Source organism: Phascolarctos cinereus, unplaced genomic scaffold (assembly GCF_003287225.1).
Source record: "Phascolarctos cinereus isolate Bilbo 61053 unplaced genomic scaffold, phaCin_HiC Scaffold_1;HRSCAF=81, whole genome shotgun sequence".
Lineage (NCBI taxonomy): Eukaryota > Metazoa > Chordata > Mammalia > Diprotodontia > Phascolarctidae > Phascolarctos > Phascolarctos cinereus.
In genome coordinates this window covers 71,796,461-71,821,025 of record NW_027555514.1, presented here as the reverse complement: position 1 = coordinate 71,821,025, position 24,565 = coordinate 71,796,461, and the positions used below count along the sequence as shown (strand labels likewise).

General features: G+C 37.5%; 1 protein-coding gene across 14 annotated transcripts in view; it reads left to right on the top strand.

Moving 5' to 3' along the window:
- The first annotated feature begins 204 nt into the window (after positions 1-204).
- The window catches only part of PARD3 (par-3 family cell polarity regulator), a 715,544-nt gene continuing 691,183 nt past the window's right edge, over positions 205-24,565 (top strand). For all 14 annotated transcript variants that reach the window (XM_020990444.2, XM_020990445.2, XM_020990437.2 and 11 more), the window contains exon 1: positions 205-911. In XM_020990444.2, the coding sequence (XP_020846103.1) occupies positions 792-911 (120 nt within the window). In that variant the 5' untranslated portion in view covers positions 205-791. The remainder of the gene's footprint in view (positions 912-24,565) is intronic.

The following is a 24,565-nucleotide window of genomic DNA, read 5'->3' as shown; positions in this document are numbered from 1 at the left end:
CCCAAGCACCCCATCCACTCCCTTCCACCCTCCTCTCCTGCCCTGAAGGGGTGCTGGAGGAAAGCGGGAACTCAGCCTAGCAGGGGCCGAAGCAATGCACTCTTTCTCCATGGCGGGGAGTCAGTGGCTCTGGTCTCTTCCCTTCTGCATGTGAGCGAGTGTTTTGTGCCTCTCGTCCCTCCTCCTCCTGCTTCTCCTCCTCCTCCCCCCCCATTCTCCATTCCCTCCCTCCTCGCCGAGCAGCAGTGGGTGCGAGCAGCAGTAAGGAGCAGCCGCCGCCTAGAAGGAGCGCGCAGGAGACACCGAACAGGTGGCTAGAGGCAGGGAGAGCGAGCCTCCCGGGGCTAGGGAGTCAGCGAGTGGGAGAGAGGCAGCCGCCGCCGCCGGCGCCGCGGCGCGGAGCATGCCAGCCTAGGGGCCGCTCGCGCCGGCCGCGTCTCCGCCGCTCCAGCGCGCTCGCCGGCTCTCCCCGCTGAGCTCAGGAAGCGCCTGTTGTGCAGCCTCCCCCACCCCCACCCAGTCTCACCCGACCCCTCCTCTCCCCCAGGCTCAGCCCCGCAGCTCTCGCTCTCTTTCTCTCTCTCTCTCTCTCACACACACACACACACACTCACACACACACCGTGCAACTGTGTGCCACAACATTGCACTGGGCGGCGACGTTACACCGCCTCCTCCTTTTCCTCCTCCTCCAGCCGGGGTGTCGCTTTGGGGAGGGGGTCTGGGGAGGAGGGAGGGGGACCCAGAGACCGGAGCAGAGGGATCGCGGCGGCGGCTGCGACAGCGGCAGTATGAAAGTGACCGTGTGTTTCGGGCGGACCCGGGTGGTCGTGCCGTGTGGAGATGGGAATATGAAAGTTTCCAGCCTCATCGAGCAAGCGGTGACTCGTTACAAGAAGGCCATCGCCAAGGTGAGGCTGGGCCGGGCGGCGGGGAAGGAGGGAGGCTCGCCCGAGGGCTGGGTGTATGAGTGGAGCTGGAGGAGAGGAGGGAGAGAAAGGAAGGGGGGAGGGAGAGGGAGGAGGAAGACGCAGGAGAGGGCGCCCGGGATCAATATGGCGCTTCCTGGAAAGGGGAAGGAGGGGGGAAACCGAGGAGAGGCAGGGAAAGTGCAGGGTCCGGGGGAAGAGGATGGGGCAGCCGGGAAAGCCCGGGGGCGAGAGGAGGAGTGGAGACTCTGGAGTCGCTCCTACCTACGTGCTCCTTCCTTCTGCCTCCACCACCTCCTCCTCGGCTCCCCAGAGTTGCCTGACACACTGGAAAGTTTCAAGTGCTGCTGGGCTGTCCCGGCCTGGGGGCAGGGAGTGTGTGTGTGCATTTGTGTGTGTGTGTGTGTGTGTGTGTGTGTGTATGTTCGTGTGCCTGCCTCAGAGAGGAGCCTGGTTTTGGAGAGCCTTCACCGAATATGGCTGCGGCTGCTGCTGCTGTTGCACTCTTACCATCCAGCTGGGCGTTTTTTTTTCCGCTTGTGTATTGGGGGGGGTGTTACTCGTTGTGGGGAAAGCTGAGAGCTTGGGGAGTTTAAGCCTGAACTCTTTGTCATTTCCTTGCTCTGTGTGTGTGTGTGTGTGTGTGTGTATGTGTGTATGTATGTGTGTGTGTGTGGGGCTCCCCTCCTTCCCCAGCTGTTCAGTTTCTTTGTAGGAAGAAAGTTAGGATTACTCCTTTCTACCCACCCCACCCCCACCTCTCTTTAAAGGGCGGAGGTGGAGGGCTGAGTGTGAGTCTCTGATTTTTCCTTCTCAGTACTGATTACACACAGCCACAATAGTATGCCGCAACCTGCGGTGTGCAACATGGCTGTATGAGTGTGTGTGTGTGTGTGTGTGTGTGTGTGTGTATGTATGTATGTGTATGTGTATGCTCGCGCGCGCGCCCCTGGGTTACTGGGATTGTTGTGGAAAGATGTGTTTCACCTCGTGCTCAGGTTCTTTCAACTAATTTCTAGAGCGCCATAAAGCCAAGTTGGGATTAAAAAAAAAAGGGGGAGGAAGAGTACCAAATTAAATACTGCCATGAAAGCTTTCACTTTGATTACTCTTTCCTGGGAAATAGTTATTGCAAACAGTTGAAATCCAGCCCCAGGCCTCCCACTTCTTCCAGGCCCTGGAGGCAGAGAGAGTGAAATGTGGACTTTATGTGTGTGTAGAGTTGAATTCTTGTGTATAAAAGAATGTCATAGATTTCTTTCTGGACTGTGGTTCTCTTTTCGAAAAATGAATTTTTTCAAATGTATATGAATTGGGTTGAATTGAAAAACCTTTTTTTTTACCCCCCTCCTCCTTCTGGAGATGGGGGAGGGGGCGGGTTTTGAGTGTTTTGGGCCCTCTTGATTGGGTGATGGGTTAATCACAAGCAGATTTGCCCCTTGAGTCAGTGTCCTCTCTGTCAGAAGTGCTTGCTACAAATATAGAGACACGGGCTTCTAGAACAGTTCAAAAGATGTTTCGTTGGGCAGAAAGCCCCAAGATTGATTATGACTATCTCTATTGGAGTGTTACTTTAAAAACTTAAATAATTTACTTGCTAAAAAAAAGTTCTTCCATGAAGCCATTTCAACTATTTACTTTCCTGGAACCATTTCCATATGGTATCTGACTGCCTTGCTTAGGAGTTAGATTTCCCTTTTCTTTGGTTGTGATGAGACATTATTCCAAATAAACTACATTTCTTAAGACTGTATCAGGAAAGTCGTTTTGTTATATTGTTTAGAGTGTCTGTGTCTATTTAAGATGGAATTCACAATGGGTTTTACCTTGAACATTTGAGGATATGTCTTCTAAAACAGATCAAGTCATTCAATGGAGAAATTTTTATTAGCAATTGTTTCTAGCAATATTTATTTCTTTAGGATTTTGTGAAATTATACCTACTTGTAGCTTCTATTTAATTTTGGGGGTGGTAGGCAAAGAACAGGAAGAATTCAATCAAAGCTTAGATGCTATAGAATTCTAGTTGGGTCAGTCAGCCAACAACGTTTTAAAACTCCCCCTCAACTAGTACTAGCGATTGTGCTAAGAGCTGGGGATACAATGAATTTCAAAAGATAAACCCTGTACTCTAGGAGTTCACAATCTAATGGAGACAGCATACAAACAGCTAGCTACGAACTATACATAGGACCAAAGGAGGAGATGAGGTCATTTGCCCTTATTTTAAAAATGATTTCTATTGATATCAAATTTATAATGAAGACAAAAATCCCTCAAATCACAGTATAATCATATAAGAACTATTGTTTCTTCCTTACATTTTCTAAAATTTATTAAAAGATCATTTTACTCAATAGGGATAGGAGCTAGACCTGTGATTTTATTAGTATTGGGAATTTCTGGATGAAGACCCTCTACTAATGTAGGTGGGCCTTCTCAGCAACTTAGTCTTGGAGAGTTTCAAAACACCATTATGCCTGACTTCTCTTTTAATATATATATATTTAAAGACATGTAAGATTATCATGACATGTATCTCACTGTTTTCATAGTTGTAAAAATTTAGGGGGGAAATAACACACTGATAATTGATAAATGTTTTGCTGATATTTGATTAAAATGACATTTTATTAAAATGTCTGAGGTCTTGAGTCTTGAATCTATCCTGTAAATTTTTTTTTTAAGTGGGATGTGTGTGTGTGCAAATGGATAGATAAATGCAATTCGAGGTTAACAGATTTCCTTCCTTTTTCAAAGACCAGCATTCATTAAGCTGTTTAGATAATATTTAACACAATTTATATTGCTTTTGAAATGAATCACTGACATTTAGATTTGGGTAATAGAAACATGGCATTAGCCATGCTGTTGCCCCAAATCTCTGAAGAATACCCATTAATGTCAGTCTTCTATTAGAAATCAAATAGTGTTGGGGGATTGTACAAATGTTTGCTTTACAAAGCAAAGCTACTGATGAAAAGAACTCTTTGCCCTGAACCTCATACTACATTTTTTGGGGCATGGTTATGAATGAAAATTAATAAAGTTTTAACACTCAGAACTAGTAGCCTTGAAGGGCAAGTAACAGACTATGAAACAAAATTTTTTAAAGTTGAAGGAGTGAGATATGTTAGTTTAAAAAAAAAGATTCATTAAAGTGCTCAGGTTTCTGAATGGTCAGTGTACTCTTCTTATTATAAATCTTTGTGATTAGTGAGAAATGTTTTTTTTCATTACTCTTTGTAACAGCTCTTTAATACCCAAGTGAACTGCAGTTTGTTTTGCAATATGTGAAGTGTAGCCATTGCAGTACAAAATTCTGATTAGAGACTATTTCAGGAGCCTGAGTAATTTCCATAAGTCTTCTAAGTTTTCTTTAACATTTTATTTAAAAATTAAGAATTAAGTTTTAGTGCTTATTTGCTTATCTCCCATTCTTCTTCTTATTTTCTTCATTTTCCTTAAAAATATGTCAGAAAAGTATACTCTTTACTTTTCTTCTGTCCTTATATACTGCCCTTCATCTTATTGTTGAGTAGCAAAACTAAGTCAGGTCTGTCCCTACATGGTAACTGAATATCTGGATTTGCAGAAATTGACTTTCATGTTCCCTGGATGACATATTATGTTTTCCCATCTGATTTGGACTATTTTCATAACTTAACAAAATTCCAAACCTTTAAGATTTCTTAAACTTAAAAAAATATTGTAAAGAATTAGCACAAAAATTTTAAAGAATTTTGTAAGGAAAAAAAGTACATGGTTCTCAGTAGAATAACATAATGATTGCCCTAATTAGTTCTATTGAAGCAAATCCTTAATGGAACTATTATTTCAGCTTTAAGTACTGACTATAGATCAGCTATAAGTAATCAGTCAATAAGTGTTTACTACTCTGTATTAGACACTGTCCTAAGAGTTAGGAATACAAAGACAAAAGTGATACAATCTCTTCCCTAAAGGAGCAGAATTCAAATCCTTGCTCTGCTACTCACTGACCTTGAGCAAGTCAGTTTCTCTGAGCCTCAGTTTCCTCATCTGCAAAATGTGGACATTGGATTAGATTGCCTCTGAACTTTCTTCTGCCTCTCTGACCCTAGAAATCATTGATGCCTGAATACTGAGATTATCATATTTTATTAATTTGATGGAATTCAGTCAGTCTATATACTTCTTCCCCTGATGAAGATAGAAATCTGTATCTCTAAGAGGTACCATGGTGATAAGATTCTTTAAACCAGGGTGTATTTCTCTGTCTCTCTCTCTCTGTCTCTCTCTGTCTCTCTGTGTATATACTCCATGGGAATTCTTGTGAAGCGTATGGGGCCCTTTTTAGAATTCATCTTTTTAAACACATAAAATACATTGGATTATAAAGGAAACCAATTCTATTTAAATTTGGTTATCAGAATACAACTTTAAAAAAATCAGACAAGTTCCTGGAGTACAGGTTAAGAGCCCCAGTCTAAACACAGCTAAGCTGGGCCTCTAAAGACAGTTCTAATGTGGTACAATGGAAAGAGCCCTGGCTCTGAAGTCTGAAGACCTGAGTTCAATGCCTGTCTCTAGTGCTTACTACAGTGTGTAATCTTAGGCAGGTCACTTATCCCCTCTGAATGTCAGCTAGGGGGTTGGACTAGGTCCTCTAAGGTCCCTTAGATGTCAGCTCTAAGTCTGTGATCATATTATGATATTTAACCTGGCCTGCGCTCAAAGACTTTCTAACTTGATAGGACCTGCTAGAGTTTGCATTCTGCTCCCACATGTCCAGAGAACCTAAGATCACTTCTATGGCATAAGTACTGAAGTAGAGGATATTCAGTTGTATCCAGCAATTTCTTGCCCTAACAGAAATGCAGTAGAAACATGAAAAATATTTTGGTTGCTTGTTTTCTCCTGTTTGCTTTCATCAACAAAAATTTGTTGCATTCCTACTATGCAATTTGGACATATGTGAAAGGGAGACATGGTTCTTGACCTTCAGATGTATCTCAGAAGACCAAATGGATGTATGTCCCTGTTTCACTTCCTCTTGCTTCTTGTGCCCCTGTACTACTGGATTGATTCTTATTTCATGGACTTGGTTCCGTCACCTTCTATTAAAGTCAGCAAACTTTAGAAAGCATTGAGTATTTGAGAAATATTGTGCTAAATCCTAGAGGTACAAAGAGTTATAAAGCAATTTTTCCCCTTAAGAGACCTACTTGGGGTATGTATGGTAGAACACACATTTAAAAAGAAAAGAATCAATACAGGGGAGCACATGCTCAGTGTGAAATAAATGACATAATTGAACATGGTATGTTTCAGAGAAGGATTGGAGTGATGAGAAATAACTTCATAGAGACTGTGTCTTCATAGAGACTTGTGAAGGTCCGTGGAGGGTCACAATAAGAGGACATTTCAGGTAGCAGCAGTCATGTTCATAAAGATGAGGATTTGGTCACAGTGAATACCAGCGAGAGCAGAGGAAAGTGGAAATCAGATTATGAAGAGTCTTGAATCACTATGAAGAGTCTTGAATCACGCAGGGTTAGGGTTACTGTAGGAGCCATTGCAAGTTTTTGATCAGGGAGGTGACTGGTGCAAAGATTCTTTATTCATCTGTGGTAGATGTGGAGAGACAGGAGTGATGGAGATATTCAATTGATGTTAGCCAGTGTAGACATGAGGTGATGAAGATGAGAGTTAGATGGGGGGGAAGAAAAGAAGGTACAGATTTGAGCAACATTGTTAAGAATGGATAGGATTTTTAGTTGATGTGGATAAGGGAGTATTCAAGATGACTCACTTTTGGACTTGATTTGGGGGTAGGAAAGTGTAGTCACGAATGAATCACCACTGTAGCCATTCTCTCAAACCCCAATCTACCCACAACTGTAAGGGAACCCCCACCAGATGACTGGGTAACTGGGAAGTGACTAGTTTAAGAGGACAGTCAATGCATGTTCACTTGCTACTTGTTTACTGAGAGGCTAAGGGAGACCTGATTTAGCTGTATGAAAGAAGGAGAAGGGGAAATGGGTGAAGGAAGGGAGTCTCTTGTATCTTTTCTGATGGCTATTGTCCCAATGCAGAAGGGAAAGTGGTAGCCAGTATTTACAGCCTGTCAAACGAAGACTTTTTTTTTTTTAGCATGTGTGATGACATCACGCATAATAGCAAAGATATGACTGTATATAAGCCTATGGTGCAGATCTTTTGACTTATAAGATGCATTTGCTCATTCAGCTGATTTGCTGAGCCTTTGTTTTGGTCCCCTGCAGATTTGGTTTTATAACTAATGGTAGATATTTATACAACCTTAATGTTACACTTCTCTCTGAGAACTTTGTAAGTCTGTGGTTATTATAAAGTGATTTGTGGTTTTAGGTGTAAATTATGGAATAAGATAAACTCCATTTTGCCTGAGTATTATTCCTCCCCAGAAGGAAGGTGAGGGCTATCTTCAAGGACCTTCAAAGGAAATGAATAGCTGCCAAGAATATGTGGGAAGAAATAAATTGAAAATGAGATGAGGAGGACAGATAAAGTGATGAGAGTGCTAATATAGCAAAGTTGTCATTAATCTTTGTTTACATTGACCGTTTTGTGTATTATTGACAAAAAATAAATTTAACTTCAAGCCAACTTCTCCATATGTTCAGGCATTATTAGGCAGTCTCTTCATTAATGTACAATTAAAGAATGAAAAATAATTTTAATATTATTACAAGCCACAGATTCATAGGAAGGTAAACTTGTTGGAGAGAAACATACTACATTTTTTAAAAAAGACTCACTTGATGTTTAGAATTGTCTGTCATTGTTCCCATTTGTCACTGAAAATACAATATGAAAGAATTTATTGAAAAATTGCATTAAAGCTGAATAAAACAGTGGTAAGACAGAACTTTTACCTTACATAGTATCATATATGTAGTAAGACAGCAATTCACCAGGAGATATTTTTGGAAAGAGATGTAGCATACACGTTATTTTTTCTCTCATGATTTGGAGAACAAAACACATTGTGGCTAATGTTTCTTATTGCAGAGTTATTTAAGACGAGTTCAAATTATGCCTCAGATATGAATTGGCTGTATAACCCTGAGTAAGTCAGAAAGATAGGAGGACCAGTAGGGGAGAACAGTGTCATGAAAACTTAGAGAGGAGAGAGTGTCTAGGAGAAAAGGTATCAGCTGCAGAGAAGTCAAGAAGGATGGTGATTGAGCAAAGGTCATTCCAGAATTGACTCTGAAAAGATCATTAGTATCCTTGGAGAGAGCAATTTAAGTTGAGGTTGGAGGGATGAGATTGGAAGCCAGATTGCAGAAGCTTTACAAGAGTGAGAGGAGAGGATAGGCACTATGGTTTTCTTAAGGAATTTAGCAGTTAAAGGAAGAGGTATAGGATGATAGGGAAAGGTTATGTTCGGATTAAAGAAGAGGATTTTTTTTTAAGAGGATGGGATAGACATAGTTATACTTGTAGGCAGTAGGGAAGCAGCAGATGAGGATAGCTTGAAGATTAGTGAGAGTGGGAATGCTTTAAATGATGAGATGGAATAGGTTCAAGAGTACATATAAAGGGGATTTCCTCATCCGTAAAATGGGGATAATAGTAACTACTTGATAGGGTTGTTGTCAAGTTCAACTGAGATTATATGTACACATATAATACATCCATTTGGATGTATATGCTACTTCACAAACCTTAAAGCACTTATAAATGTTAGGTGCTACTATGACTATTAAATTAATGTTATAACTCTGGTTTATGGACCTTTGTGTTCAAAAGGATTATATTCCCAGAAATTGTGATGGTTTGTCTTTCTTAGATGGATTAGTCTTTTTTTTTTTTAAGAGAATGCTTATGGGCTAACACATGCAAATTATATCTGTTCTTAACATGCTTCTGGTTATGATAATTACTGAAATGTGAACTAATGTATTGACTATCTACAAAGCTAATAAACTAGAAAAAATTGAGAAAATAGATCAATATTTTGGGAAAAATTTAGTTCAAACAGAAGCATAAAAACTAGGATAGTGGAAGAAAGGAATTAAGTGTATTTCTGCCCCCATCCATTAAAAAAAATAACTCTTCGAAAGAGAAATTGGTAAAAATGCACCTCCATTGATTTACAAACAATTAGGAGAAGTGTATGCAGTCCTTCCAAATTTTTAAAGTAATTTTGGGCTCTTCATGTATTTGGAATAGCCACATATGAAATCTCTACAAATATTCATTTAGATTCCAACTAGGTTGGCATATCTGAGAACTTTTTGGAAAAAGGAGATGGGGGCTCAAGCTATATACAACTGATATTAAAGGTAATGGGGAAAGGGTCATAACCACGTGAGGATTAAAGCAGATCTCCCAGGGCAGTATGGGAAGATGACCTATAAAGTGCTAATACTTATACCTACGTTCATCTTGTAATCCTTAATTCTGTCAATTGGGAATCTTGTATATGTTGCAGAGTTAAATAAAAATGTTATTGAAAACCAAGTCTTCTGAAGTGCCATATGTTTGCACAGCTGTTAGTCTTCCTTTCCACTTAGAAGCGTAACACTGCCTATGTCTAAGGACCTTTGAAGTACTAAGATTCTATAGGCTCCTGGTTATTCCTTGAAGTGTCAACCAGAGTGCACATAATCAGTCACGCTGCCAGTAGTGCTTATTACATATGTTGTTTCTATTTTGCTTTAGAACACTATTGGGATTTTTGCCATGGTTAATATCTCATATACTAATTACAATATATCTAGCTATCTCCTTGAATATTTTTCTTTGTGAATTCTTGAACAAAGATGGGGAACTGCAATATACAAGCCATGAGGTAATATTACCTGTGAACAAAAGTACTGGATTTTTGCTAACTTGGTTGTTTTGTTATTTATGCAACTCAACAGACCTGCATACTGACAGGTGAGCGAAGGATGGACTGGAATGGGGAGGCTGGTGGAAGACTGACCAATGAACAGACTATTGCAATAATCCAGGCTTGAAGCATGGGGTGGGGAGTGGGGAGAGAATGAATTCCACTTTTGGGGTGTATGCCTAGTAGTGGAATCCCTGGATCAAATGGTATAGACATTTTAGTAATTTTATTTGCATAATTCCAAATTAGTTTCCAAAATGATTGTATTGATTCACAGTTCTATCAACATTTCACTAGTGTGCTTATCTTCCCACATCTCCTCTGACATGGATTAGTCACATCTTTTATCATCTGTGATAATTTGCTAGATATTCTTTCCTATGACTGGTGATGGTTTGCCAATTCTTTCTAGAAACATTTGCCTATATACTTTGACTACTTGTCTGTTGGGAAATGGCTTTTGGTCTTATATATTGTTGTCTATAGATTTTGGATACCAAATCTGAGAATTTATCTGAGAAATTTGATTTAAAGGTTTTTTTCCTATTTGTTTGATATAATTTCCCAACTCCCATTCAACCACTTTTCTTCTTAGCATAGATTTTGTTTATATAGATGCTTTTCAATTTCATATAATCAAAATTATCCTTTAATTTTTTAAAATTACCTCTACCCCTGTTTGGTTAATAATGTAACTCCTATCCACAGCTGTGAAAGGTTTATCATCTGCTTCTTTTCTATTTAAAAAAAATGGTATGATCTTTAATATTAAGATCATGTATCCACCTTGAATTAATTATTAAATTTATTCATTGGGGAAGCTAGGTGGCTGGAGTCTGGAAGATCTGAATTACAATCTTACCTCAGACACTTACTAGCTTTGTAACCCTGGGCAAGTCACTTAATCTTTGTATGCCTCAGTTTCCTTATATGTTAACTGGAGGTAATTATAACATCTACCTCCCAGGGTTGTTGTAAGTATCAAATGGATAATTGTAAATTGCTTAACACAGTGCCTGGCACATAGTAAGTTGAGTATAAATGTTGGCTATTATGATGATTATTGATAATGATGAAATATGGGGTAAGATGTTGGTTTAAACCTAATTTCTGCTAGATTCCTTTTTCACTTTTTTCAGCAATTTTAATCAAAGAGGGAGTTCTTTCCTATGGTATCTCTTAATATTAAACACACAGGCAGTAAAATACTTCATTTTAGTAAACATCATTATTTATTCTAAGTGGCTAATTCAGGCTTTCTCCTTGCCCCAAGATGAATTTTTCTGTAAATAGTTGATAGCCTAGAAACAGAAAATTAGACCAAACTCTATATTTGAATCTTAAATTGAAAAATATTTTTTTTGTACATGGTTATATACATTTAAATGATGATTTGGGAGTTTATAACTTAGTGACCAATTTGTTTATTTCATATACTCTTGATCTTTAGCTAACTATTCATCACCCATAAAAGCACTTCTAAGAATAATTACTCAGGCAAAAAATAATTTTTGCCCTTCTAGTATGTTTTCTTTGCTTTTGTAATTTGTACCATGTGCTTTTAAAAGGTTATGATGGTCTTTATAAAAAAGTGTGACCTAATACTTTTTATTTTATGAAAGATGGTTATATATTTGGCAGAATAATGAAACAATTATATTCCCTGCTCTTTGGGCACATTTAGGCTGTTGGTAGGGTGGAGGCCCATTAAAAGTCTGCCTCTCTCTCTCTCTCTCTCTCTCTCTCTCTCTCTCTCTCTCTCTCTCTCTCTCTCTTTCCACATACATACATACATATACATAAATATATGGCAGAGTCTGATAAGTTTTCAAGTCCATAGTGATTTAACACTCCTGCTATCTTACTTTAGTCTATCAGAAGGATGGTGGCTCTACTGGAAAAATAATTAGATTGGGTTTAAGTCCCAATTCTGACATTTATTGGCTATATTGCATAGGCTAATCATATAACCTCTCTTTCTTTCTTTGTTTCTTCATCTGTAAAATGAGAATAATACTCACATGATCATTGACAACAAATAAGACAGTATATATTAAAATACTTCATAACTGTAAGGCACTTTGTAAACTTTTTATTATCAATACTAGTGAATTTGTTTAAACAGTACAAAGTTCTTTTACAGATATTATTTAATTTTATCCTCACAACAACCCTGGGAGGTAGGTATTGTTTTCCTCATTTTACAGATGAGGAAACTGAGGCAGACAGAGTTTAAATAATTTTCCTAGGGTAAAACAACTAGTAATTTTTTGAGACTGGATTTGAATTCAGGCCTTACTTACTCCAGATCCAGTTCTCTATCTATGGTACCACCTAGGTATATACAAAGCCATATATCTTAGGGTGATGTTTGGGGGAAATGCTTAACACTATCTTTTGATTTTTTTGTTTTTTTTGGTCTGGACCTCTGATTTTCATCATGTAAGAAATTCTTCATCAATATAGGTCAGCAACTGCTCTGCATTTTATAGCATAATTGAGTTGCCTGGAGGCACTGAAAGGTTAAGTGATTTGTCCAGACTCACTCCTTCTTTTATGCTAAAGCTGACCTTGAACTCAGGTTATTTTGACTAACTTTTCAGCAAGGCTGCCTCTCTCTTTTTTTGTATGTATGATCCTTAAAAATAAAAGTCATCTTTTTGCTCCCTGGAAGACTTTTGAAAGCAATTAAAAAAAAACCTCTTAATTAACCTAGACACCAAAATGACTAAAATTGCAAGGAAATCCAAATAGGTCATTTTTCTGTCTTACCATTGCCTTGATTATTTTTATTCCAGTTATTATAATAAAATAGTAGATGCTAGAGTAGAAGTCAACAAGAAGTTTTTAGCTTCACTCTGAATGACATTTTGGAGTCAATAATAGCTGAGTTGCTTAGACAATGGTTATAGTGTTAGGAAATGTTTGGTAACAGTAGCAGTGGATTCAATGGTTTCTGCTAGCTGGTTCACTGGAATATTGAGCATGAATTGTACTAGTCCTTTTAAGTATGCATGGTATTTGTGTGAGGTGGTGGTGGTGGTGGTGGTAGTAGTAGTAGTAGTAGTAGTAGTAGTTGTCTTTGGGTTTCTTCAGCAGCACACAGTAAAGAGTGCTCTTGTTTTCAGTACAAAGAATTGTTTCTCATCCTGTGATGTGTAGAAATACCTTCTGTTCCGAGGATGGTGGTGGTTAAATATGTTTGGGGTTTATTGTTGAATTCACGTATTGGCTTTTATTCAGAGGTAAAAAGTGTATCAAGGTCATGCCTCAGGAATCATACATATTTTGTAAATGGTTGGTACATTTTACTTTTCTTTAAGGAGATAGTACACTGGCATATTGGCTCCTGCTTTAACATTTTCATTTCACACTTTTTAATGGAACTCATTTCTAATATAAATTTGAATTTTTTAAAATCAACATTTCTTATCTTCAATCAATACATGAGTTCTAGCTCACCATGCTTTTCCCCCAGCAAGTTTGTCCTCTACTCCAAGTAGAATTTTCTCTTTTTAGACCAGAAACACCTACATATGAGAAGGTGAAATGTCTAGGATATTGGTTCCTGATGTATTCTTGCACAGGATATGAAGAATATGAAAATCCATTAAAGCTGGATATTGGTTTTGGTACCTCTTCTTCATTACAGGTCTAGAAAAATGCTGTTCAGACAAAAGAAGTAGATATGAAGGAATGTATATTGGCTTTTTATTGGATTGGTTAATATTTAAACAGTATGTCTGAAAGGTGGCTGATACTTCAGTATTTGGTTTGAGGAAAGTTGAATGATTAACTTGTATTTAATTAGGACAATACACCCATGCTATTGTGGGATGAGTTCTACAAAATAACTGGAGGGTTAAAGATTGATCATGGGAATAAAATTCAGTGTCCTTCATTGGGATATTTCATCTTCACAGCCTGGTAGGAATGCCTTGGGATGCCTCTGTGTTTCCAGCCTCAGATTTTGAACAGTGCAGAGTCAGATAGTCACCACATAGGTCCTCCTTACTAAGGGTCACAGATTTCTTTCATGCCTGTACTAGCATATATTTTCTTGAGTCCTTATAAGTACTTATAAGAAGAAATTCTAATGAAAAATATCAGATGATAATTTTTTTTTAAAGAAAATCACTTGATGATTATTTTTTCCCCTGACAATTTAAGAAATTTTTTGGGGGACAAAAATGGAAATATTTATAGTCAGAATTTTGTAGCATTAAATTCAGCAGTTTCAAATAAAATCAGATTGCCCTCTGGTAGCTCTTCTAGTGTTGACCAAGAAAACAGATTTAATGCTCTAAAGGTCCTTTGAGGTCGTCTAGTCCAACTCTCTCATGTTATAAATGAGGAGATTGAGGCTGCGAGAGAAGTGATTTTCCCAAGGTCATATAGGTAACATGTGGCACAGGTGGGATTCAAACCCAGAGCCTTTACTTACAAATCCAGATCACTTTCCAGTGCAGCAGGGGGGACGTTTCTAGGATAGCAATAGTTACTCTGTTAACCTGGAAGAAAAAAATCTATTTAGTCTTGCCAAATTACACTATCTACCCTAACTAGTGAAAAGGGCATATATACTTAAAGAAATACATACTAAATGGGTCACAGGATCCTTAGATGTTTGTATGCATTAAGCCAGTTGGATATAAGATGATAAGAATTCTTGGATTGGCCAGAAATGTAAAATTTCAAAAGTCAAATCAGATTTTTATACTCATCAAATTTAATTGTTTTTGGGAAAATGTTTTTGCTATGATAGATTATTCCACTGGTAGCCATCACTATTTTTTTGCGGGGAGGGCTAGGCAATGGGGTTGTGACTTTCCCAGGGTCACACAGCTAGTAAGTGTCAAGTGTCTGAGGCCAGATTTGAACTCAGGTCCTCCTGACTCCAGGGTGCCACCTAGCTGCCCCCTGCCCATCACTATTTAAAAAAATATTACTGTATATGTTGGACCAAAAAAATTATGAGTTTTTTTTAATGAACTTCTAGTGTCTCAACAACTCTACGTATTTTGTGTATGTATGTATAAATTTGGATATTGCATTTCTGTGCTTGAGGAAAGCAAACCAGACCCTATTTAGTGAAGAATCATTGATGTTTATGAATTATGACATGTATCTTGCACAGAAGACGTTGATAGCATAAACATTGATTACCTATTAAGAGCTAATTTTGGCAAAAATGAGAAAGTTTAAATTTTTCTGTATTCTATCACCATTTATTACATATGTACCTGTATTTGACTACCATGTAACACTTCTTTCCTTTTATCTGGATCATAATATGGGGCTTGTGATTTGTGGAATATGTGGAACTTAATGCTCTAGTTCAGATAAATGCACCCACTGTCTCATTAATACTTAACATGAATCTATTTATCTTATTAGAATGTTTAAGGTGTCATTATAAAGGTAGTAATATGAGATTGCCAAATCTTTAACAAATAATGACCTATTCCCGAAGTTTCCTCCTCTGTAAAATGAGAGGGTGAGACAAGAAGACCCTTTATGTTAAATAAAATGTGGTTGTTCCACTAACAGTGATGGTGAGATTAAATAAATATAGAAACACTGGCAAGTTTATTTCATTTTGATACATTTGCTATTCTCCTTCCAGTTTTACCCACAGACGTTCTTGGGATCTGGCCTAGTTAGATTTCATGCTTTCTCTGCAGGGTCATTTTCCCCTCTATTCCTTCTGTGAGGTAATACTACTTGCAAATAAATTAGTACCATAATCAACTGGCATTGCCTTTGGCTGCTGTCTCTCTGTGTTTGGCAAAGAGATTAAGCTTGTTATTTGAGGTGGTTCCAGGGTGCTTTTCAGTCTTCTTGTAGTGATTTTTATATCAGTTAAACAAGAAATGGTGATAATTAATGTCAATGTCCTTGCTTTTAATTTTTGACTTTTAGAGTTAAGCTTGTTGAAATAAGTCAATGCTATTGTGATTTCATGAAATATATTGTTGCATTTTAATTTTTTTAACCCACTTTAGTATTGATTTTAACCTTTGCATTAAGTAGTTGATAGTATGAGCACACACAAATAGCATATTTGGTAAGGGTGCTCATGCCAGTGACCAGTTGTTTCCTCTCTCTTGAGGTATAATCAATTATATATTTTTGGTATATATTGTTGAGTATTGGCCAAATCTCTTAAATGTAGTTAGAGCATTACAAGTGTAAGCTTTCTGGTAATCAAGCTTCTAGTTGTTACTTTTCTCAATTCCTGGATCGAATTATCTAACAGTTTCATTGTTTTGCTGTTTCTCCCTTTATTTTGAAGGCAATGAATGTCGAAATATCTGTAGAGTTGGTTTGGTGGATCTCCTCAAGTTCTTAGAATTTTGCTACTTCATCATCTCCAGTAGATGTTGGCACATCTTTTTTTGTTTTTACTTAGCAGGGGTAACACAAGAGAAGATGACCAAGTATTTAATAAAATGTACCCTTGGGCATAGGATGAAAAATATTTTGGCAGTTCCTTTATTTGCAGACAAGAAGTGGCATAAATTGTGTTATCAGGGAAGTATATGATCCTAAAAGCTGGTTCAATGGCCATATATTGACGGTGGCATTGGACGATGCTGGACCCAATTGGAGTCAGGAAGACTTGAGTTAGAAATTGGCCTCTGCCATTTACTGTCAGTGTTTGTTACTCTGGCCCAGTCATTTAACCTCTCTGAGCTTCAGTGTCCTTATTTGTAAAGTGTGGTTAATGCAGCACTTAACTTCACAGGTTTTTTGGTGAGGATCATTTGGGATAACATATCCAAAGTGTTGTGCAAACCATAAATTGTTACCTAAATGTCAGCTGTTATTTTTGCTATTATAACAGCAGTTGGACAGGCTGAATGCTATTAATTCCATCCAGAACATGTGGATGGGTGGATTTTGTTGGGGGAAATACCCACATCCATGAGATCATAGATTTGTAGAAGCAATGATACGCTATTGAAATAAAAGCAAAACCTTCTCGCCATCTTGTTGCCTGAAGAGGCAGCTCATTAGTGACTGAAGGAACATGGTATCAGATTGTTTATGCTTCTCTTCACAAGTTTGATGCTTCCTGATATTTCCTTTATAAAGTGTATTTCTTTGAAATGAGTGCAATGTTTTTGAAATTTGATACTTACATTTCAAGTAACACTGATTCCTTCTTTTTTATTTGTGAGAAAAGGATACAATGTAGAGTATGTACATTTGGAATTTATTTATCTCTCCTACTGCTGTTTTCACTTTACTTTCTCCACGCAGTCCAAAAGACACCCAAAGATGTAAGAAGCCAGTAGCAACTAGGATCATGCAACACATCACTTGTCCTTGCTCAAAAGAAAAAAAAAATTAACCTTCAAGGTTTACAAAGTGCTTTTCTCATGACAGCTCAGTGATATAAGTAGAGCAAAGGAAGGGAAGGAAATAAGGATTTATAAAGCTCCTACTGTGTGCCAGGAACTGTGCTAAATGCTTTACAAATGTCTCATTTGATCCTCAGTACAATGCTACAAGGTAGCTGCAATTATTGTCCCCATTTTACAGTTGTGGAAACTGAGGCAAACATTATGTCTTGCCCAGGGTCACATAGCAAAATAATTTTATTTGGGATTCTAATCTAGGACTTTTGATTTTTAAGACCAATGCCTTCAGATTGCTTACAGATTATTTTAGAACAATGTCTTTATTTTAATTTCTGGAATTAATTGAGTTATGAAGCAGCATTATTCCTCCTATTTAATTATTTTTTTTCTTTTGAGGAAGGACAAGTGATGGGTTGCCTGATCCTAGTTGCTACTGGCTGCTTGCATCTTTGAGTGTCTTTTGGACTGTTAGGGGAAATTGTTGCAACGAAACTGTTGTCGGCTTTAAAGCCCTACACAGATATGAGATATTGATAATGAAAGCACTAAAAAGTCAGAGATGAGAAACAGGAGAGGAAAGAGTATGAACAGCCAATGGTCATAAGAAGGATAAATAAATTTGAGGGCTGCTTTTCTAAAATTGTTAAAATTACAAAGCTTTGGTCATTCTGTGGGTCAGGTCAAGTTGCCTGTAAACACAATGTTAGTGCATCTTTTTTTCTCTATATTATATAGAAAATTTGCTACACAAGTAACATGCTTGTTCATTAATAACTATTTAGATTAGGCTTTCATTGCACTTAATTTTTTTCTTTTTTTTTATCAACTTAACTGTCATAAAAATGCAAACATTTCATTGTACAAAGAACAGAGGGAGGACTGTATAAGTATTTTACTGTATTTTAAAATGGATTTAGAAAGACAATTGAATGCTGAGGTTTGAGTAAGTCTTTCTAGAGGCTGGATAGTAGTCTTAATGCCTTCTTTAGTTTTAGTGGAATTCTGAGATCCTGTGACTTTGGATATGTGACAAACGATTTGTATCAGAAGAAAGGATGGTATGGTGTCAAAAGCTATAAACAGAGGAGGCCACCAGCAAATTTGGATGGAGTTTTAAGATTAGGAAAGTCTAGTCTTTCCTCACTTTGTCTCCTACTCCATCTTTGCTCATATTCTCACTTAACTTTCTTTGAAGCCTTTCTTACCCCAATACATACTGGCCATGAAGCATTGTATTAATATCAATCCATGCACTTGGAAAATTAGTACCTATCCTGTACAGAAGCTGACAGTTTTATAAAACAATGAGTAGAAATAGCATTGGACATGGTGTCTGAAAGCCTGGGTTCAGGTCTCTTCCTTCCCACTTATCAGGTGTGTGATATTGGGCAAATCCTAACCTCTTTGAAACTTATTCTTCTCGCTTGAAAAATAAGGGAATTGGATTTGATGATCTTTAAGGTCCCATCCATCTCTAAAATGATGATGATGATGATGATGATGATGATATACATAATTGGAATACATACCTGTACAACCTACCTTAAAGGGTGGTTGTGATGAAGTTGTTTTTGTAGATTGTAAAACAGTGTAGAAATGTGAGAGGAGATAACCATTATTTACTATGGATGAGCATCAGTGCAGTCCTTCTCATATAAAAAGATTATGATGATGCCCCTTCCAACATAGCTTGGTTGTCATAGGATCATAACTTTCCTCTGCTTTCTATGTGGTGTGCTTGGAAAAACAACTATTACTCCAGGTGGGACCTGGTGTAAGGGTAGAGATGATGCTAGATAAGAAGATCAGCTGTCGTTGAAAATATGTATAGTATTTGTTAGTCTCCACTTAAAGAATAAGATTTATTCTTCTAGAGGCTATGAAAAATCCATGTGTTTCCTCAAGTCTTATGCTGGAGTTTGCAAAATGCTGGTGTGGGATTACTATTATGGTTAGAATAATGTTGCCTACCAATCCTAAACATACATATTGTTGTTGTTCGTCTTTTGTTTTTGTTTTTGTTTTTGTTTTTGGCTAGGTAATGGGGTTAAGTGACTTGCCCAGGGTCACACAGCTAGTAAGTGTTATGTGTCTAAGGCAGGATTTGAACTCAGGTCCTCCTGACTCCAGGGCCAATGCTCTATCCACTGCACCACCTAGCTGCCCCATATCTTTTGTTTTTGAAGATGATCAATGACATCATGATGGCTTGACTTGTGTGTGAATTGGAATTAAGTGAGGCAGAGCTGGCGTACATAAATGATAAGAAAAAGAAGTTCAGTGAATTTCACAAATGGCAGAATTTGCTGTTTTATTTATGTTTTTGGAATGATCTAATGTGTAATATTTCTACTTAAGATAATTTTCTGTTTGTTTGCAAGTATAATTTGAAAAGGATACTTAACCAATATGTTGTGATTGATACAAAGTTAAATGTTTGGAAATAATGAAATACCCATTTATATGGGCAGCTAGGTGGCACAGTGGATAGAGTGCCAGACCTGAAGTCAGAAGACTTATCTTTATGAGTTCAAATCTGTAAAATGAACTGGAGAAGGAAATGGCAAAGCACTCCAGTATCTTTGCCAAGAAAACTCCAAATGAGGTCATGAAGAGTCAGACATGATGGAAAAATCACTGTTTGGGGTTTGCTTGGCAAAGATATTGGAGTGGTTTGTCATTTCCTTCTCCAGCTTATTTTACAGATGAGGAAACTGAGGCAAACAGGGTTAAGTTTCTTATCCAGGGTCATACAAATAGTGTCTGAGGACAGATTTAAACTCAGGTCTTCCTGATTGTAGTCCTCGCACTTTATGCACTGCACAAACTAGCTGCCCAACTTTAAGTTTAGCAAAATGCTTTACAAATATCGTTTTATTTTATCCTCATAGCAACTCTGGGGGGTAGGTACTATTTATTGATCTCTCCATTTTACTGATGAGGAAACAGAGAAAGAGGTTGGAGAACTTAACACACAGACAGTAAGTGTTTGGGGCTGAATTTACACTCAAATGCCCTTGACTCCAGGTCCAGCACTTTATACCATGCCTAAGGGCAAACTTAGGTATACTATAACTATACCTAGATAAAAACTAAACTTAACCAGAAGATTCATTCTGATTACTTTCTTGGCTATTCATATTTTGTGTTGACTGTTTATTACTGATGTAATAAAGACTCTTTATTCCTCTTGATCTCTTTGAGGGCATTTAAAGCTTGTCTCAACTCTAAAAATGAATAGATTCAAGGAATTGTTTGTGTTCCTCTTTACTGTAGTTACAAGATGTTTCCCGCCAGGTTTCCCAGACTGTGTGGTAGAAAGAGATAATGATAATAATACCTTATGTTTACATAGTGTCTTCTTCTAAGAACTTCAAAGTGTTTTGCAGACAGCGTTTCTTTAATAGAACATTAGATGAGGTGAATAAGGTCATAGTATCAACATTTTATAGCTAGACAGAATGAGCTAAAATGAGGTTAAGTCATTCCATCACCACCTGAAATAGGACCAGAAGGCTAGTCTTTTAATTCATTATCTATTTAATCTCAGTATGCAAGTATAAGCATACCTCATGGATATGTTTCTGAAAAATGGTGTATAAATTGAATTTTTATGATTCAAATAGTATGTTAGATACACTAAAGAAGCTTTTTATTTTAAGAAATGTTTGAGATGAATTCTTTAGCAATGCAGATAATAACACTGTAGGTTTATAGGATCAGAGATTTAGAGCTGAAAAAAACTTTATAGATCATCTAGTCCAACTCTATTATTTTACAGAGAAAAATCAAGCCCACTGAAATGAAATGAGGTCATATCTTTTTTTTTTAAGGCAGTGGGGTTAAGTGACTTGCCCAGGGTCACACAGCTAGTAAATGTTATGTGTCCGAAGCCGGATTTGAACTCAGGTCCTCCTGAATCCAAGGCCGGGGCTCTATCCACTGTGCCACCTAGCTGCCCCCTGAAATGAGGTCATAGAGAGAGCAGAGCCGGGATTTGAACCCAAGTCTTTGTTCAGTCCAAGTCAAGGACTCTTTTTACTACAATACACTGGCTATCTCCTTGTGTCACTTTTAATATGTGTTCACTGCCATAAAAACACATTTTTAAAAATACCATGATGCTTTATGGGTGAGATGTTATGGACAGTCCGAAGGGCAATGAACATTACCTGGTGATCAAAAGCCAGTTACATCCTGTTATTAACAATGGCTCGTCGGTGAAAAGCGGTAGACAAGGCTTTATTGAGGGACCCGTATTTAGAAAAGGAAGGAAGTGGGCCAGTCTTGTAGTGGGAATGAGAGATAACAGATGGGTAGCTAGGGGATGCTGATACTTTCCTTCTATTAAAGTTATGAGAAGGTAGTCTCCAGCTTGATCATGGGAGCTCTCAATGGAGGATTTATGGAAAGACATTGACAAGAATCCCACAGAATGAGAACATTTAGAAGGGTTGTGTCCCTACCTATGAAATCGCTGATCCATGATCAGTAAGTTTATTCTCATATGTTATACTTTAGAGGCATAGAGTTTTGGAGCTGTGGGGGAACTTAAAGATAATTTTGCTTGTATCTTAAAAATCTAAGTTATTTTTCCTTTTTATTCAGTTAACAAGCATTTATTTTCTCTTACCTGCAGTATGTCCACTGTCTCCATTGTGGGAAAAAAAAGAAAAATAAAACCCTGTAACACATATGGATAGTCAAGAAAAACACATTTCCTTATTGTTCGTGTCCAATAATTCTCTTCTCATTTTACATCTTGAATTCATTACTTTGGTGTCAGGTGGTAGGCAGTATAGTTCATCAGTCCTCTGGAATCATTTTATTCATTGCATTGATCACAGCTTTTAAGCCTTTCCTGTTTGTAGTTATTTTAAGATGACTGAATATTTACAAGAAAATAAGTTGCTAACAGTTCATAAATTTTTCTTTTCATCCTAAGTCTTTAATAGGAAGACAGTTAGCAAGACCTTCAGAAATGTTACTTTCAAAATTTATATTCATTCTTGCAGTGAACCCTCTCCTTCCTATCCCTATGAGAGGATAATGCAATTCTTTGTCTGACATGGCTGGCCATGTTGACTTGACTGACTTAGATAGCCTTTGCCCAGCTGCCACAATAAAGACTGTGGGTGCATCTGCAACTGTCAAGTGGGAGGATGTCTTGTCCACAAGGAAAGAAAGAAAGGAATAGAAAGGGAAGAAATGCTTTCTTTGATGGTAGGACAGAGTGAATACCTTAAGCTGAAGGGTAACTGAATAATGCTGTAGTTAAGAAATCTCTTCCTGAAGCTATGACAGCAATATGATCTTTCACCATTTTATGAGGAAACATGAATAAATGATGAGATTTATATCAGGCATTAACTAACTGCACCCTAGTGGATTATCCCTATGATATTTTCTGCTCAGAATATATATATTTAGACAACATTAATATTTCACATAATACACAGCATATATGGACTAACTAGATGGGAGGGAAGGGGACTGGAAATCCTGACTTTGTCTAACAAGCCTTTTTCTGACTCCTAAGATTCAGGTAGAACACTTACTGTTTCTAGAGCTTTAATGACAGTATTTCCCAGGATCTCTCTTACTGGTATTGTGAGTCACTGATGTTTAGGAAAAGCTTAAATGAGATCAGTTTGTAATGAATACTTTCTTTTCTTCAGGAGTTCAAGTTTTGTTAATACCAAGACTAATCCCCATGCTTTTAGGAAGTCTTTTGATATGTCAATGTATTTCATGATTTTTGGATTCATCATCTTTCCAGTTCAGAAGTTCAGAAAACCTGAGTATAGTTGTATAGACAGAAAAAAGAATGAGGAGTTATATGTTTATAGACTTAGCATGTTTTATATCTGGGAAGATAGTCTGAAACCTTCGGAGACCAATCAAATAAGCTTCTGAAAGGGAAATTCCTGGTTGAGTTAAGATTCATCCTTGGGCTTTTGATTCTTATTCTAGTACAATTAGGCATTATGGTTTTCTACAGCAAGTGATTCAACTTTGTTTGAAAAACAACTGTTTCCTTTAAATCAGAGTATGTCATTGATTTAGACTGCAGCATCCGGCCTCAGATATCAGATCTGTGGTAATGTGCAGTCTGAAAGATAGCAGAGGATCTGAGGAAATCTATAGTACTGTCATTGCTTCGAGTATGTAATGTGGATGCTGAAGTTTGCTTGGAAACTTTGTAAGCCGTGGTCTGGAGGGGGATTTGTGGTACTTGAAGGGATGTGTGTTCTAGTAGAAACTATAGCTCAGCTATGTCCACCAATGCCAGTGGTAGGTCAAATTGAACATTGGCAGGTGGGAAATCTCCTATTTAACTGCTGTTCTGTGTTGACAGGTACAGATTTTGTTTTCTTATATAACATTTATTTACTGGTAGGCACAAAAAAATGGAATGAGACTATCTAGCCAATCTGGAAACAAGGGAGATGGAATTCTGAATGGGAAGTTGTGAATTTAAAGACTGGCAGGAGCTTTGTCTAGTATTTGAGGCAGCTTTGTCCTAGCAGAAAAGTCTGTTAACTGTTATTGTCTTAAAAGCAGGGATGTTAGATTTTGTATGTATGTGTCTTTGCTTAAAAAACTGATCTATTACTTTTGAGATGCTTATCACCCCAAGTAAGAGGTTATTATTGAACTATTGGAAATTGAATTCTTTGGGGTTTTCCTCAAATAATGTGGGATTTATCTATAATGTCACATAAACTGATTAAAAGATTAGTTATAATTTTGTGTCTTGGTGCTTTCCAATGAATAAGTCTATTAGGTAATAACACAAACTTTTTAGATAACTTGATAAATGTGAAAGTATCTATCAATATTAGCATTTTTATAGTCAGAATGTATAGAAAAGTGCACAAAATTATTTGGGACTTTTTCAAAGTTTTTTAATTGGCTTATTTATAATTAACATTTCTCCTGATTCATTTTAAAGGAGTTAGTCATTCTGCGACCTTTTTTTTCTCTGCTTCTTTCTTATGTTTTCTTGGTAAGCAAACTTGCCAAGCAAGATGAAGTTAGAAAGAGTCATTGCTGAAGCCAGTAAGACTTGGGTTCAAGTTCTGAGGCATACTGGCTGTATAATCAAGAACAAGTCACTTAAGCTCTCAGGCAATTCTAGATTATAATTTGTACATGAGCTGCTGACACACATTGGTTGAAAGAATTTCCACATTGCTCTCCCCCAATGAAATTGCAAGTTTGGATGGAACCCAGCTTCACCTTCGTGCCCCTAATTCTCAAGTACTGTTAGCTGTTGTATTGCATAAATGCTGATTCTGCAAAAGGCATGAACCTGCAAAGGAGGATATTTAAATTAGGAAAAAGAAAAGTTTTATGGAAACCTCAGAGCATCCCTGCCACAAGGAGAAGTGTCTTGT